The sequence below is a fragment of the Lepisosteus platostomus genome, chromosome 7, assembly GCF_059453375.1.
Source record: "Lepisosteus platostomus isolate fLepPlt1 chromosome 7, fLepPlt1.hap1, whole genome shotgun sequence".
NCBI classification, from domain to species: Eukaryota; Metazoa; Chordata; class Actinopteri; order Semionotiformes; family Lepisosteidae; genus Lepisosteus; species Lepisosteus platostomus.
The window spans coordinates 33,498,004-33,512,872 of record NC_142617.1 but is presented as its reverse complement, the minus strand read 5'-3'; the positions used below and the strand labels follow the sequence as shown (position 1 = coordinate 33,512,872).

The following is a 14,869-nucleotide window of genomic DNA, read 5'->3' as shown; positions in this document are numbered from 1 at the left end:
TCAGTGGTTCAGATAGTTCAGAGAGAAAGACTGGGCAGGACTTAGGAGGACGATAAACAAGTAGAATCAACAATGGAGTGGGGCCGCAGAGTTCAAGGGCAAGGTATTCAAAGGATGTGACAGAGTAAATAGAGAGCTCCTTGATAATTACATCTTGCCTCTAAGCCACCACGACCACCAGGGTGTGGTTTGCCTACATAATTAAATCATGGTGGGACAGTTTGATTTACTAAAAGAAACTAATTTGGATTCTGCCAGGTCTCAGTTATGCACAGAATGTCAACGCATCTATCAGTGATGAAATCATTTAGCGTTTCAGTCTTTCGATTTAGAGAGCGGGTGTTTACAAGTGCAAATTTGATGTCCCTTTGATTTACCGGAGCGAAGGAGGATTCCGAAGATGTAACAGCCATAGGTACTGGTGTTTATTCCGGGATGAAAGGGCAGCTTGTCATTTCTGTGGTTACGACAATCCAATCACATGCTATCTATGCGAGTAGCATGAAGTGAAGCTAGTGACATTGAACAACCCGCATGATCCGCAAGTGTTTAATAGCCGAATTTCTATCAAAGTAAAAGACCATCATCCACTACAGTAATGCATGAAGAGAGTATAGCAACATTATGCGAAATTACAAGAAACTAAAGCACCTCCTTTGGTTTCTTATTTCTTCATGGTAACTTGTAATTGCTTGAACATTCTGCTGTATTTTTTATTGGCATTTTTTTAATTGTAGATCACCACTCATTTTTATTAAATATTTATTAATTTTACAGCACATTTCCTCCATTGGTACTCCTGTAGATTATTATTCCTATAATTGTTTTCTTATAAATGTTTTTCCCATTCAATGAAAAGAAACATTCAATGAAACATTTTGAGATGGAAGCTTTTAAGGGGGCTGTATCAAATATTTGTTTATTGTAATTAAAAACAAATCATTTTTTGATTTGTACAAAAGTGGCATATGACATACTGTTGAGACACTAAGTCAATAGCAAATCACCTTTCTTCATTCACTTTTAAATCTTTACTAATATTGTTGGTCTGTGTGGATCACCTCTAGAAAAACTGCAGTGCAGAATTGGACAAGGAAAGGTCTAACTCCCAACCCAACCAAAATTTGTGCCTCTCCGAAAGTAGCTGAAATCTATCATACAGACCCACAGCTCATAGTAAATAACCATGATTTGGTCAGATAAGTGTATTTGCCAATGTTAGTGGGCTTTATAGAACACTTCTTTGGAGTAGGACAATGCAGTGCTGAACGGTCTTACAGTCTCACTCCTGACTAAACAATTTGTGCATCTCCAAAAGTAAATCTTTCATACAGACCCACAGCTAATAGAAAATCACCATGGTTTTGTCAGATAAGTGTCTTTGTCAATTTTGCTGGGGTTTAAAGACCATCCACTGAGTAAGCGTATGATGTACTCCCATATCCTAAGGCTTCCCTACCAACCTGTTTGCCTGAACAGTGTTAAATGCCGAAAAAAAAGTATGCATACAGTACATAGGCTGATGGAGTTTTAAGTGCTTGTTTACTGTACTATACTGCATTTAATTGTTCTAAGTAGCAAAATAAGGTTGCATTGGGAACTTACAATAGTCATATGTGCAAATCATGAGCTTGAGGGGTCCCTTTCCAAGATCTTGCATTGTGCCCTCTAAAAAGGTAGAGGGCTGGCCCTGTCTGCAGTCTTCCATAACTCACTCTCTTATACAGTGCCTTGCGAAAGTATTCGGCCCCCTTGAACTTTTCAACTTTTTGCCACATTTCAGGCTTCAAACATAAAGATATAAATTTTTTATTTTATGTGAAGAATCACCAACAAGTGGGACACAATTGTGAAGTGGAACGAAATCTATTGGATTTTTGAAACTTTTTTAACTAATAAAAAAATGAAAAGTGGGGCGTGCAAAATTTTTCGGCCCCTTTACTTTCAGTGCAGCAAACTCACTCCAGAAGTTCAGCGAGGATCTCTGAATGATCCAATGTTGTCCTAAATGACTGATGGTGATAAATAGAATCCACCTGTGTGTAATCAAGTCTCTGTATAAATGCACCTGCTCTGTGATAGTCTCAAGGTTCTGTTGAAAGCGCAGAGAGCATCATGAAGACCAAGGAACACACCAGGCAGGTCCGTAATACTGTTGTGGAGAAGTTTAAAGCCGGATTTGGATACAAAAAGATTTCCCAAGCTTCAAACATCCCAAGGAGCACTGTGCAAGCGATCATCTTGAAATGGAAGGAGTATCAGACCACTGTAAATCTACCAAGACCTGGCCGTCCCTCTAAACTTTCAGCTCAGACAAGGAGAAGACTGATCAGAGATGCAGCCAAGAGGCCCATGATCACTCTGGATGAACTGCAGAGAACTACAGCTGAGGTGGGAGAGTCTGTCCATAGGACAACAATCAGTCTTACACTGCACAAATCTGGCCTTTATGGAAGAGTGGCAAGAAGAAAGCCATTTCTCAAAGATATCCATAAAAAGTCTCGTCTAAAGTTTGCCACAAGCCACCTGGGAGACACCCCAAACATGTGGAAGAAGGTGCTCTGGTCAGATGAAACCAAAATCGAACTTTGTGGCCACAATGCAAAACGATATGTTTGGCGTAAAAGCAACACAGCTCATCACCCTCAACACACCATCCCCACTGTCAAACATGGTGGTGGCAGCATCATGGTTTGGGCCTGCTTTTCTTCAGCAGGGACAGGGAAGATGGTTAAAATTGAGGGGAAGATGGATGCAGCCAAATACAGGACCATTCTGGATGAAAACCTGTTGGAGTCTGCAAAAGACCTGAAACTGGGACGGAGATTTATCTTCCAACAAGACAATGATCCCAAACATACAGCAAAATCTACAAAGGAATGGTTCACAAATAAACGTATCCAGGTGTTTGAATGGCCAAGTCAAAGTCCAGACCTGAATCCAATCGAGAATCTGTGGAAAGAGCTGAAAACTGCTGTTCACAAACGCTCTCCATCCAACCTCACTGATCTCGAGCTGTTTTGCAAGGAAGAATGGGCAAGAATTTCAGTCTCTCGATGTGCAAAACTGATAGAGACATACCCCAAGCGACTTGCAGCTGTAATCGCAGCAAAAGGTGGCTCTACAAAGTATTAATGCAAGGGGGCCGAATAATTTTGCACGCCCCACTTTTCATTTTTTTATTAGTTAAAAAAGTTTCAAAAATCCAATAGATTTCGTTCCACTTCACAATTGTGTCCCACTTGTTGGTGATTCTTCACATAAAATAAAAAATTTATATCTTTATGTTTGAAGCCTGAAATGTGGCAAAAGGTTGAAAAGTTCAAGGGGGCCGAATACTTTCGCAAGGCACTGTAAATGAGCTAATTATTGTATTAATTGAGATGTACCCTGCAGGCATTCTGGCCAGGCAGCACATTTCCACAGTGCTTAGCTTTCCTGCCTCGTTGTGCTGCTATCATTGGATCAATGTGCACCGGTTTCCTCCCACAGTCCAAAGACATACTGTAGGTTAATAGACTTCTGGGGAGAATTGCCCTGGTGTGAGTATGTGTCCGTCTGGCCTGGGATGGACTGGTGTCCTGTCCGGGGTGTATCGTGTCTTGAGTCTGTTGGGAGAGCCTCCACTTCCCCTGTGATCTTGTACTGATAAAGCAATTGAAAAAAGGAAGAAGGATGGTCACAGTGGCCCTTCAGGACCTGGACTGGACAGCCCTGGTCAAGTGGTTGAAGATGAGGTCCATTATATTCAAGCCCTGCCGCCTGCAGCCTCTGCCATCTTCATGGCTGTGTCTCCAGTAACTTCTCTCTGGCCATCAGACTGTGCAGCAGAGCGCTTCCCTATACAGCTACAGGGAGAAGACACAGGCTTCAGATACAGTCAGCTCCTAATGTCTCACTGCAACCCCATTGAGACACTACAACCAAGGCTGATAAACCCTGATTCTCTCCATCCCTGAGCAAACAAACACAGGAGCACTGACACCCAGAGAGCTGAGGATGGGAGTCCCAGACACACCGACACAGGTTTAGACTTTCTTGACAGACCTCAGTGCAAAGCTGATATAACCTGCTCAGAAATATCAGCAGCCAATGACAATGTGCCGAACTTTTTGAGAAGATATAAGCAAATACCGAACATGTCTACCTGATGGCCATGGTCATGACCATGGTATTGACCTTTTCACAGATTGTAACAAAAGAGGTCGGTTGGGTGACCATAATGTGGGTTATTTTCATACACTGGACTCCCTTGTCTCACTTACAATTGAATTTAGCTTTGTATATGGTGAATATGGTGATTAATAACATTTTCACTTCATTCTTGCTTTAAGTGTTCTCCTTCTTCAGCATAGAATTTAATCACAAAACAATGTTGTAGCTCATTCACACCAATTGAATGAGCTCCAATACTTATACTGGTCATGGTATATACTGAACCATGACTGAGCATCATGGTGACACTCAAAGCTTGCAGTTGGCTGACAGATTACTGGATGTGAAGTCGGCTAAGATTTCTCAATATTCTAGATGAGCAGATTCATATTTCCTCTCCCTTATAACATGGTATGATGCAATGATACTTCAGTATCTTACATCCTCATAACTGATGCCAGAACAGATGAACCTTCTATCCAAAAATAATTGACAATCTACATTTGGAAGATGCCATTCAGGACTGAATTGCTTCGGCTTTATAGATGGACACCCAGTCTGAGTACTTCACATGAATGGCTTAGATCTGCAACAGTGATGTTCAGATGACCTGTTCAGTCTTGTGATGATTTCCACAGCGATGACAATGGAGGTCAGAATGAAGACACAGGGCAACCCAATGGACAGTCTGAAGACACTTCTCCATCTGTCCAAGTCCACTGTGGACAATTGACATCAGATCAGTGCTGCACTTTATACACAGTCAGAATTAAGGTAATGTTAGAAAAAAAAAATATATATATATTTGTGTTTTGCTAATCCACCACTGCTTACAGTTTTCCCCAAAGTCACACCACAGTCATTTTAATGGATGGTTCATGCATTCATGTGCTTCACGCATTCATATGCTTTATAAATAAAATACAAGATCTAAAAACAGAATTGGAGAGTAATGTTAAACACAGCAAGAGACAAGATGATATCACTTTCTGTGTGGAGTTTGCATGCAACGCCTATGTTCGTGCGGCTGTTCTGGTTTCTTCTAACCTAACAAAGACGTGACGACCCAGTCCTGTCCCTCTATTCTCAGATCTCCTTCAGCTGACCAAACACTGAAGGATATGCTTTCTCTTATTCATGCATCAGTGTACTGCATAAGAAAATGTGATAAATTATTACAGCCATACAAAAAGATTTGACAATGCTAACTTTAAACCATTTAAATTAATCAGTTTTGAAATGGCAAGGAAACTGTGCTAAGGCATGTTATGACTGGAGCACACTGGAGATAAGCAAAACAATGTGGAAATACTCAGAGGATGAGCACCAGGAACCCCGGTCTGTGATATTACGGTATATCTGTCCTATGATGCATTCTGCAGACACTCATGTTCAGTTTGGTCCTTTCCAAAGACCATTCTTATTGCAATTTGGAAACCCAGAGAAGCTTTCATGACCTTTCTATACCATGTTTTTGTGTTCTGGGTTGAATGAGCAGACACTTGAAATGGGATTTACAGAAACCAGGACAAGGGAAAAAATAATTTATATTGAAAGTTAGACAGAATTGAGACCCCCAGAGGAAAACTTTGTATAAAGTTAAATCAAGCTAAAAATACATTAAAGTGACACTTAGCTGCATTTGTGTGAAATTGTGCTGGGAGCTTCTGAATGCACATGAAGCTTTTCTCTAAAGAAAAGGTTGTTAAAATTGAATTTTTGAGCATGCAGTGTAATGTGAATTGTAGTATTTTTGCCCATCATGAGACTGAGTTCAAATTATTTTTTAAAGCTAAAATTATGCAATTTGTTTGAATAAGCAGTATGCTGTCATTTCTATGAAGTGTAACACAACAGGGGCTCAGGCAGGCACCCTTGCCGCATTAGGTCAGCCCCCCACCATCGGGGGCTTGAACCTGGGACTCCCGTGTCTCTCTGCAGCAACCCAGCCCGGTGAGCCAAAGAGAGATCCCTTTACAGCCCAGTAGCTGTAGTCCTGCTATCACAGGGAAGGGTGGTGACGTCACCTGCTCTGGTACGCCGGCTCTTACACAGTGCCTGTCGGCCGTAAGCGTTACAGAAGAAAACAGGACACTAAAGACTCTTTTCAGAGTATTTGTAGAGTAACTGAACTGCTTCAAAATAGTCAAATTTCAAAGTTTTTATTTATGCTGGAAATACATCACTCTCATGAGAGTATTACTCTCTGGATAAGTTTTGTGTGACAGAGCTTTAGCTCAGACATAAGCCAGCCAGTGTCATGAGGTTCCAGAACTAGGGAAATGGGAAATGAAAAACCCAGTTGAAAATTGTACCCTTGTGGTCTTGCATCAGCGTGGCTGTTTGGTCCGGTAGTGACCTGCTAAGGGACTCGTTTCCATCTCCTTAAAAATGATTAAAAACCAAGACTGAGCTTTCCTCGTTTGTGCGATTAACTCATTAACTCTAAAAAAAAAACATAATTGAACAGTAAACAAAATTATCTTCAACATGATTTGGACAATAGATTCCAGTATCTGATTACATACCCCCAGACTTTAAAGCAGAGAGCAGTGGGAAATGATCAGATGTGTCAGACAGACCTGTGGTGCTGCTGGCTGTGTCCTGGCTGGAGCTGGCTGTCAGCGCTGTGGCAGTGACCTCCTCTGTCACAGTCCCTGGAGCTGAGGGGGTCACTGTGGGGACTGTGGGGACTGTAGGAGCTGAGGAGACAGACAGAGGCATCAGAGTGGGAGTCAAGACCACGGTTTCCCAGTCTTGGTCCTGGAGGCCCAGATACCTTGAATAAGATTAATTACTTAATTGAAGCCTTGATTGAACTAACAAGTTACTTGATTAAAATATTTGCAAGTTCTTTTGAACTAAAAAGATTTGTTACTTGTGAAATACAACAGTTAAAAGTTAACCTTTAACATGTTAAAGGGCGGAAAACCGTTCAAATTAATCCTACATTCAGGTCAGTTGAAAGTTCAATTGTGTAACGGAGCTTTAGCTGGAGTAAAACACAGCTGATAGGTACAGGTAGGTGAGCATGAGAGCCTGAGTGCTCTAGAGATGAGAGCAGAGGTCCCATTGCTCCTGAACTCCCAATCGGCATAATGCTTCAGTTCCATAATTAATTGTACGTGCTTATGGCTCCATTCCAGAGCTCCTTAAGCAGAAGCATGCAGGGATATTTTAGTTTTGTACTTTTAATAGTAATAATTCTTTACATTTATATATAGCATCTTTCTGGACACTCAGTAAAGTGCTTTACAAGTAATGGGGGCTCCCCTCCACCACCACCAGTGTGCAGCCTCACCTGGATGATGCAACAGCAGTCAGTGCACCAGTACGCTCACCACACACCAGCTATTGGGCCCCACTAACACCTCTTCCAGCATCAACCTCAGATCCCCCAGGAGGTATCCCATCCAGGTACCAGCAAGGCTTACATCTGCTCAGTTTCAGTGGGTTGACAGGTGCGAATTGCAAAGTTCTCGCAGTTTGTGCTGATGTTTAAATCCTCCCTCAGTCATCAGTGTTCAGTCTTATGAAGTCTAACGTGTTATACTGTGATGCACTCCGAGTCCTTCACTTTCAGATCAATGACCAACTGGCAACCAAATGTGCGAGATAAGCCAAAAGGCCTCCTCTCATTCGGAACCTTTATTTAGATCTTGATTGAAGCACTTTTGTGAAAAATTTAAGTGCTTAAATCTCCTCTTATGACTGTGGTCTCCAGCTAAGCCTTCTTCACTAAGCATCCAGAGTACGGTAATAACCCTATAGTGTGTTTATTACACAACGTAGGATGGAATTAAGGAGCCTTATATTAACAAGAAAAATCAAAGCAGAAGGTACTTCATTTTCTTCTGCAGACAGAGTGCAGCATAAACAGTTAGTCAATAGATATTAAGTGAAATACAACAACTGCTGTTGCAAACAGAGAAAGCAAAAGAGTCTGCACATGATGACTTGCCTTTCCTGACTCTCAGATGGATTTCTGAGAGTCTGTCAGTCCCCCATTGCTCCAGTCCACAGTAATACACCCCAGTGTCCTGCAGGGTCAGTCTGCTCATGGTCACAGTGAAGGTCCTGAATGAGACGTTGTCATAGAGAGAGAATCTCCCCACAGTGACCACAGTGTCCGTCTTGCCAGTTTTAATGAGAACATCCTTATTCCCACAGGGATGCCGACACCAGTACTTCTCCTTGTACCGATACCCATCTGGATAGCTGCACTCAATCTCTACACTTTCTCCTTCAGATCCACTCACTCTCCTCTCTGCTGACGTCACACACCCTAGACCTTGACAAGGAAAAAATAATCAGTCAGGTCCTCTTGTCACAGAAGAACACATTCATTTTGATCAATGCAAAAAGCAATACAGTACCTGTCATCTGTGCCTTTTCCTCATAAGAACATAAAATACATCCATCGCAATTGGAAATATTGAACAACTTTGAAAGCAAATACTGAGATTCAAAATCTTGAATAACTTTTTCAAAGACTGGATTTCTAAATATATCCAGAGCTCAGAACAGAAATGTGGGACAGTATACCATTTTCATACGGTTTTTAAGAAAGGTTGCAAAAGGCAGGTTAAAAATCTCTTAAAATCTATTTCAACAACTTTTTTTTTTTAAAGACGCATCTCTTGTTCTCTGTCACAGCCTGTATTGAATGATCTCTCTGTCTAGTCCATCTTGGGGAGCCTTGATGTTAACCAAGTCCAGCATTTCCAAAATTAAGGATTCTTGTTTTAAATTGTTGCACATACAGTAAGTTCATTGATGTAGTCAGGTAGATATGTCACTGACTTTTTATAACTTAAGTTTTAGATATAGAAATTACCCAAGTTGATTTTTTTTTAACCTGTCATAATCCATTTATAAGAAGTACCCACTAAGAGATAATGAAGAGGTATCTACTGTAGCTCTTGTGTGGTGCAGTGTTTCTTACGTGTTGGAAGAGCTATACATCATTACTGAACAAGCAAGCACTATTGCTTATTGCTGTCAGAAATTTGTTTTGAAGTCTGTTTCAGGCCAACAGTAGCTTAACTCTTTCTTCATTGGTTCTACATTTTTCTTATGTGCAAGTCTTTATTGGACAGTTGAGTCACAACATTTGTCTACCAATACAACAGAGCAATGAGACTCACCTGTGAAGAGAGTGAGTACGTGAAGAGAGGATTTCATGTTCAGCTGTCCAGCAGAAACTCTTCAGCTCTGCTGTCGAAGTAGAGCTTCCTTTCAGTTCCGACTAGGAAATGACCTCACATGGTCTCACTCACAGAAGCTGGCCAAGGAGGTCGCAGCCAGAGCTAGTGAACAGGCAGACAGTTGTGCACACAGGCACTGCTTCTCCATATTCTGTTTCCAATGTCATGTAGTTTACAAATTGCTAACAATAAGCACATGGTATCTTTGTAATTCATTAAAATTAGTGTTCTTTTAACGGTGTGTAGTTATATTAGTTCTCATATCTATTCTTTAATATCCAATTACTCAAATTATTTTAAGAACAAAAAGTTTCTTAAAACCAAGACCATATACTTCTCATTAGAACTGCACCATCTAACCAAAACTAAGCAAAATATAAATATGTATGCAGCCTTTAGACCAAGACAAATTCTTCATTTTCCCTCTTGTGACATACCTAAGGGGGTGTCATAACAGGATCTTTAAAAGAAGACAGGTGCAGGTCAACAGATACACCAAACATACAGCTGTAAAGTAGAAAACACCAGTGTAGTTTATTTCTACACTGCAAGGATCTAAAACTACAAACCAAGCACCAAAACAAAAAGCCTATGCTTCTCTCAGAGATACTAACTAAGCTTCTTCTTGAAGTCCCTCATTAAAGTGGCCAAGCAGCTCAACTGCTTACCAGCTTCCAAAACCTCTTCCAGTCTCTTCAAAAGAAAACAGTCTCTTAAGATTCTTCACAAAGGTTCCAAAAACTCAGTTCCTTTGTCTTGAGTCACAGGTCAGTTTACCTTCTGCTGAGTGGTGACCGCAGAGACTCTGTACTCAACCCCTCAGACAGCAGCCATCCAGTCACACACACCAACACTGGAAGCTTCGTCTTCAAGCTCTTTTAAAGAGTCACCTGACCAATTGGCTTCCTGTAACTGGTCAGGTGACTGGGCAGCAGCTCATTCCCCCAGAGGAATCTGGGGACAGTCTTCCCTACCAAGGCTGTGCTCCCAAACCCTCCGTTCATTGAAAAGTGGAAACAGCGATGCATGTCCTGGGACTGGGGATCTGATCTCAATTTCCCTTCTGGATCAATAAGGTCTTATCTTATCTCTCTCATCTCTTGGTGTAATATCGCTGCACAAACAGCCCTTGTACCTATTTGACATCATTTACAGCCGTCACTCCTGCCACTGGCTTAGTGCACTCAGCCCTGTTACACACACATATAAAAAGCACAAGTTACCACCACACTAGGGGGCGCAGGCCTTTCAGCCTTCCACCATATTGTACTGTATAATACGACAATAATAAGTACAATGCTGTAGAGATGTACTGTACTGTTACTTTGACTGTGATGGTGCTTTTACTGCTGCTGTGGCGTTTCTGTGACAAGTCTTAGAGAAGGATGCCAGTGAGGCAGTTGTGTTCCTATCTGAGTTTTTCTTTCTTGATTTTGATATTCAACAAGTTAAATTGCCTCATCACTCAGACCCAATTGACTCTTTTAAAAGGTCATTTAGTATTTATACAACAAAGCCACTTGAGTGCATCACGGTGAAGGAGGTGGGACTTTTAAATATATCTGTAACTATCCGAAATTGCAGTATATTGCGAGAGTACATGACAATTTTTAGTATGCAATCAAACATAATAATCCATAGTCTCACACACAGATCCTAAATACACAACATACAATTTATTGAAAAGAAAACATGCATTACAAGCAACAAATGTAATAGAATATATTTGTGGAAATGATCTGCTGTGATATGAATGGCTGATCAATCACTCAGGGAATACTAAGATCCGAATTAATAATTGCAGGGTTAAAATGTGCATCAGCTATAACATTACAGTCTAGCACAGACAGTAACGTTACAGTCTACAGTCAGGAAGAATGTCTTGGGCCGAATTAAATTTCTGTAATATCATACAAAAAGCACAAGCCTGCTTGGGGAAGGCACACAAAGATTATTAGAAATCTTTAATAACACTTAATTCTGAGTGAAATAACAGGCTTTGTCATAGATGATCAATTAATCAAAATGACACAAAAAGACACTCAAAAATCAATATCTTACATAAGAATACTTTATTTTTACATAGAATCTTGCACAAAGAGATACATTTTTGGATAAGGGCAAGTGTGTCTGCAGTCTTCCATTCTAATGCAGCTCTTAGTAGTGTAAATGAGCTTATTATTGGCTTAAAAAACCCCACAAACCCTGCAGGGACTCTGGGTGGGTGGCACATTTCCACAGTGCTTAGCTTTGCTTCCTTGTTCTATTGTGGCTGGGCAGCAGATTGATTCAGTGGTTAGCAGTGCTGCTTCACAATACACAATACTAGGGCCCTGTGGTTTCCTCCCACAGTTCAAAGGCTTACTGGTAGGTTAATTGACTTCAGGGACAATTGGCCCTGGTGTGAGTGTGTCTGCCCTGTGATGGACTTGTGCACTGTCCAGGGTGTATCCTACCTTGTGCTCGTTGCTTGCTGGGATTGGCTCCAGCTCAAATGCAACCCTGTAGTGAATAGAGTGGTTAGAAAATGGATGAGATGGACACAGTGGCCCTTCAGGACCTGGACAGTCCCTTCAGCACTTCACTGGTATAGTGGAAGATGAGGTCCATTATATTCAAGCCCTGCTGCCTGCAGCCTCTGCCATCTTCACTGCTGTGTCTCCAGCAGTGAAGATGCTGGAGACACAGCTTCTCTCTGGCCATCAGACTCGGGGACCTACCACAGAGCACTTCCTTCTAGAGCTACAGGGAGAAAACATGGGCATCAGACACTGTCAGCTCCTGATGTATACAATTTTAATTTAGTCTGTTTCGGTAATTAATACCATATTTACATCCTACTTTTAGATCTTTTAACCAGTGATTTATGAATCTCTAGTGAAGTCAAAGTTTGGAGTCATCAATTGTAAAAGACCTAAGGAAACTCTTATATGTCTAAGCAGTTAGGTCTTTTTAATTAAACAATTAACCACTCAGTTTGGAAAAATCACCAGAAGACACTAGGCCTACCAGGAATTGAACCAGAGACCTACTGTATGCTTTAGTCATAGTGTAATGCATTCAATAACATAGTATAAAATAACTACAAAATAGGTTTTGAAAATTACGCAAAAATGAATAAATGACCTACTGTACAGTTGTCAAAAATGCCACACCTTTCCTGACCCTCAGATGTATTTTTGTGTTTTTATTAGGTCCCTTTTCCTCCAGTCCACAGTAATACACCCAGTGTCCCACAGGGTCAGTCTGTTCATGGTCACAGTGAAGGTCCTGAATGAGACATGGTCATAGAGAGAGAATTTCCCCCCAGTGACTACAGTGTCCGTCTTGCCATTTGTAATGAGCACGTCCTTTTCCTTACATGAATCCCAACAAAAGTACTTTGTGCCCTGATTGCCCCTATCCAAATGAGTCTCAGTCCTTATACTTCTCCCCACTACTCCGTTCACATCTCTAGCATCAGAATGCACACAGCGTTTGACAAGGAAGTTAAAAATCAGTCAATTCTTTTGTCCGAGATCAATATTGATCAAAACAAAAATCAATACATGTCATCTGAGCTGTTTCCTCATGAGAACACAAAATAACATCCATCCTGAGTCCCAGTGTTAAAATAGCCTTTCAAAAATACCAGATTTCTAAATGTACCCAGAGGTAAGTAATGGCCTTTCTTCATTAGTTATAGATTTGTTTCTTATGCACAAGTTGTTATTGAACAATTAAGTTATGTGTCTACTGATGCAACAGAGCAATGAGACTCCCCTGAGAAGAGAATAAGGATTTCATGTTCAGCTGCTCAGCATCAGAGTGTCCTCAAGTCTGGTGGGTCAGAGAAGAGTTTCCTTTCAGTTCAGACTAGGAAATGACCTTTTAATAGACTTCACACTATCAGACACTCTCACAGTGTCTCACCCAGAGCAGCTGCCAAAGGAGCTCAACCAGCTCCATGCAGTGAGCAATGAAAACAAAGGTAGATTTTGCACCAGAAACTTCCAGTTTCAAAGTTGGGGGGAGCATTTCAATGCATATTATGTATAATTGCTGAACAGTCTTTTCTACTGTACATTGCTTTCACTCTTGTTTGGCAGGGCAGCGCTGATTTTTAGCAGGTGACCCCCACGGCATATATACAATTGTGGGAAAAGTGAATCAGTTAACATCTAATAAAACACCTCCAGTAGTCTACTTTAGTTGAAAATATGGCTTGTCTACCATTTGATAGTTACATGGATCTGACAGACCCAAAACCAAATGAAATCTAAGTGCATTACAGGGACTTGATTTGGCATACTTCGCTTATCCATATTGTGGTTTCTGTTTCTAGTGTTAGTACAGTAAACTATAAACTACATGACAACAAGCAACTGGTATCTATATTTGAAATATCATCTATTAAATCAGTGTTCTTTTAATGGGATTGTTACAGTTATTGGAAGTGTCTATTGAGGCATCTCAAGAAGCAAGAGACAATAATTAACACCTGGTGTAAACATTTGAAGTTGAAGGCGACTTCGAAACAAGAATGTTGAGGGGAAGAACTTGTGAGATGCACTGATTAACCTTGTTTAATCAGGTTCTGGGTAAATGAATCATAATGAGTCATAAACAGGCAAGATAGAAGGGCCAGAGAGAGGAGAAGAGACAGTGGAGGCAGAAGGTTCTTGTTGCGATCAGTCTCCATGACCAGATTTGAGAAGTGTTAAAACCTTGTTAAGAGAGCTTGGCACTTGGTTGTTTTTAGGAAACTAATGTCCTGTACAGAGAATCCCTAGATTAAAAATGGCCTCTCCTGGTTTGGTGATGCATTTTTGGAATAGAAAGATTGGTCTCCTTTCTTTTTGTAGCATCACAATTTGAAGAGAGAGAGGTTTAACTGTAGGTTGTATTGTGCTTGGTGGAGAAGGCAGGTTTTTCTCTATTTGTAGGCCTGTTCAGCATGTCTTGCCCTGGCTTTTTGAAGGTCCTAAGCAAGATCTTAGTACGTAGACCCTCCAAATCATGATTCACCCATACCGTACATACTATTATTTTCAGCTCCCTCACCATCCTTATTTTGCTAGTTAGAACAATTAAATAAATTAATTATATAACTAGAAAATGTATTAAATAGCTTTGAAGAAAACATAATAAATAGGTTACAAAGAAGAACAAGAAGCACAGATTTTACAAGGATAACATTTTAACATTGAAAGTAATAAACAGGAACATTAAATCATAATAAATAGAATGTCTATTACTTCCATATTACAGCAAATCATAACTTACAAATTGCTGCACTGAAACCTTTATAGAAAGGAATTGTAGAAAAATATGGAATTAAGTAAGAAATAAGTGCGCTCAACAAGGGAGGTGAGATCAGTAAGGCTGAACAGATGGCAACGTTTTCTAAAAAATGTTCTATATATATATATCTCAATTCACCTAGATTTTCAGGAGGCAAAATCATCAATTACATCTTCATAGGAGAGTAATCGACCCAATCCATGATTGATGCACATGATGACCAG

At 40.6% G+C, this 14,869-nt stretch overlaps 1 protein-coding gene across 2 annotated transcripts; it reads right to left on the bottom strand.

Annotated features, from left to right (window-relative positions):
* Nucleotides 1-3,446: 3,446 nt before the first annotated feature.
* Nucleotides 3,447-9,413, bottom strand: LOC148658570 (uncharacterized). 2 transcript variants are annotated; one of them, XM_088639936.1, is made up of 5 exons: nucleotides 9,303-9,413; nucleotides 6,738-6,848; nucleotides 6,471-6,539; nucleotides 4,766-4,874; nucleotides 3,447-3,848 (listed from the first exon to the last, which is right to left on the bottom strand). In XM_088639936.1, the coding sequence occupies exons 1-5, from the start codon at nucleotides 9,337-9,339 to the stop codon at nucleotides 3,749-3,751; spliced, it is 426 nt and encodes a 141-aa protein (XP_088496062.1). In that variant the 5' UTR covers nucleotides 9,340-9,413; the 3' UTR covers nucleotides 3,447-3,748. The 2 variants fall into 2 exon arrangements, with proteins under 2 accessions (XP_088496062.1, XP_088496063.1); XM_088639937.1 differs by lacking the exon at nucleotides 6,471-6,539.
* Nucleotides 9,414-14,869: the final 5,456 nt, after the last annotated feature.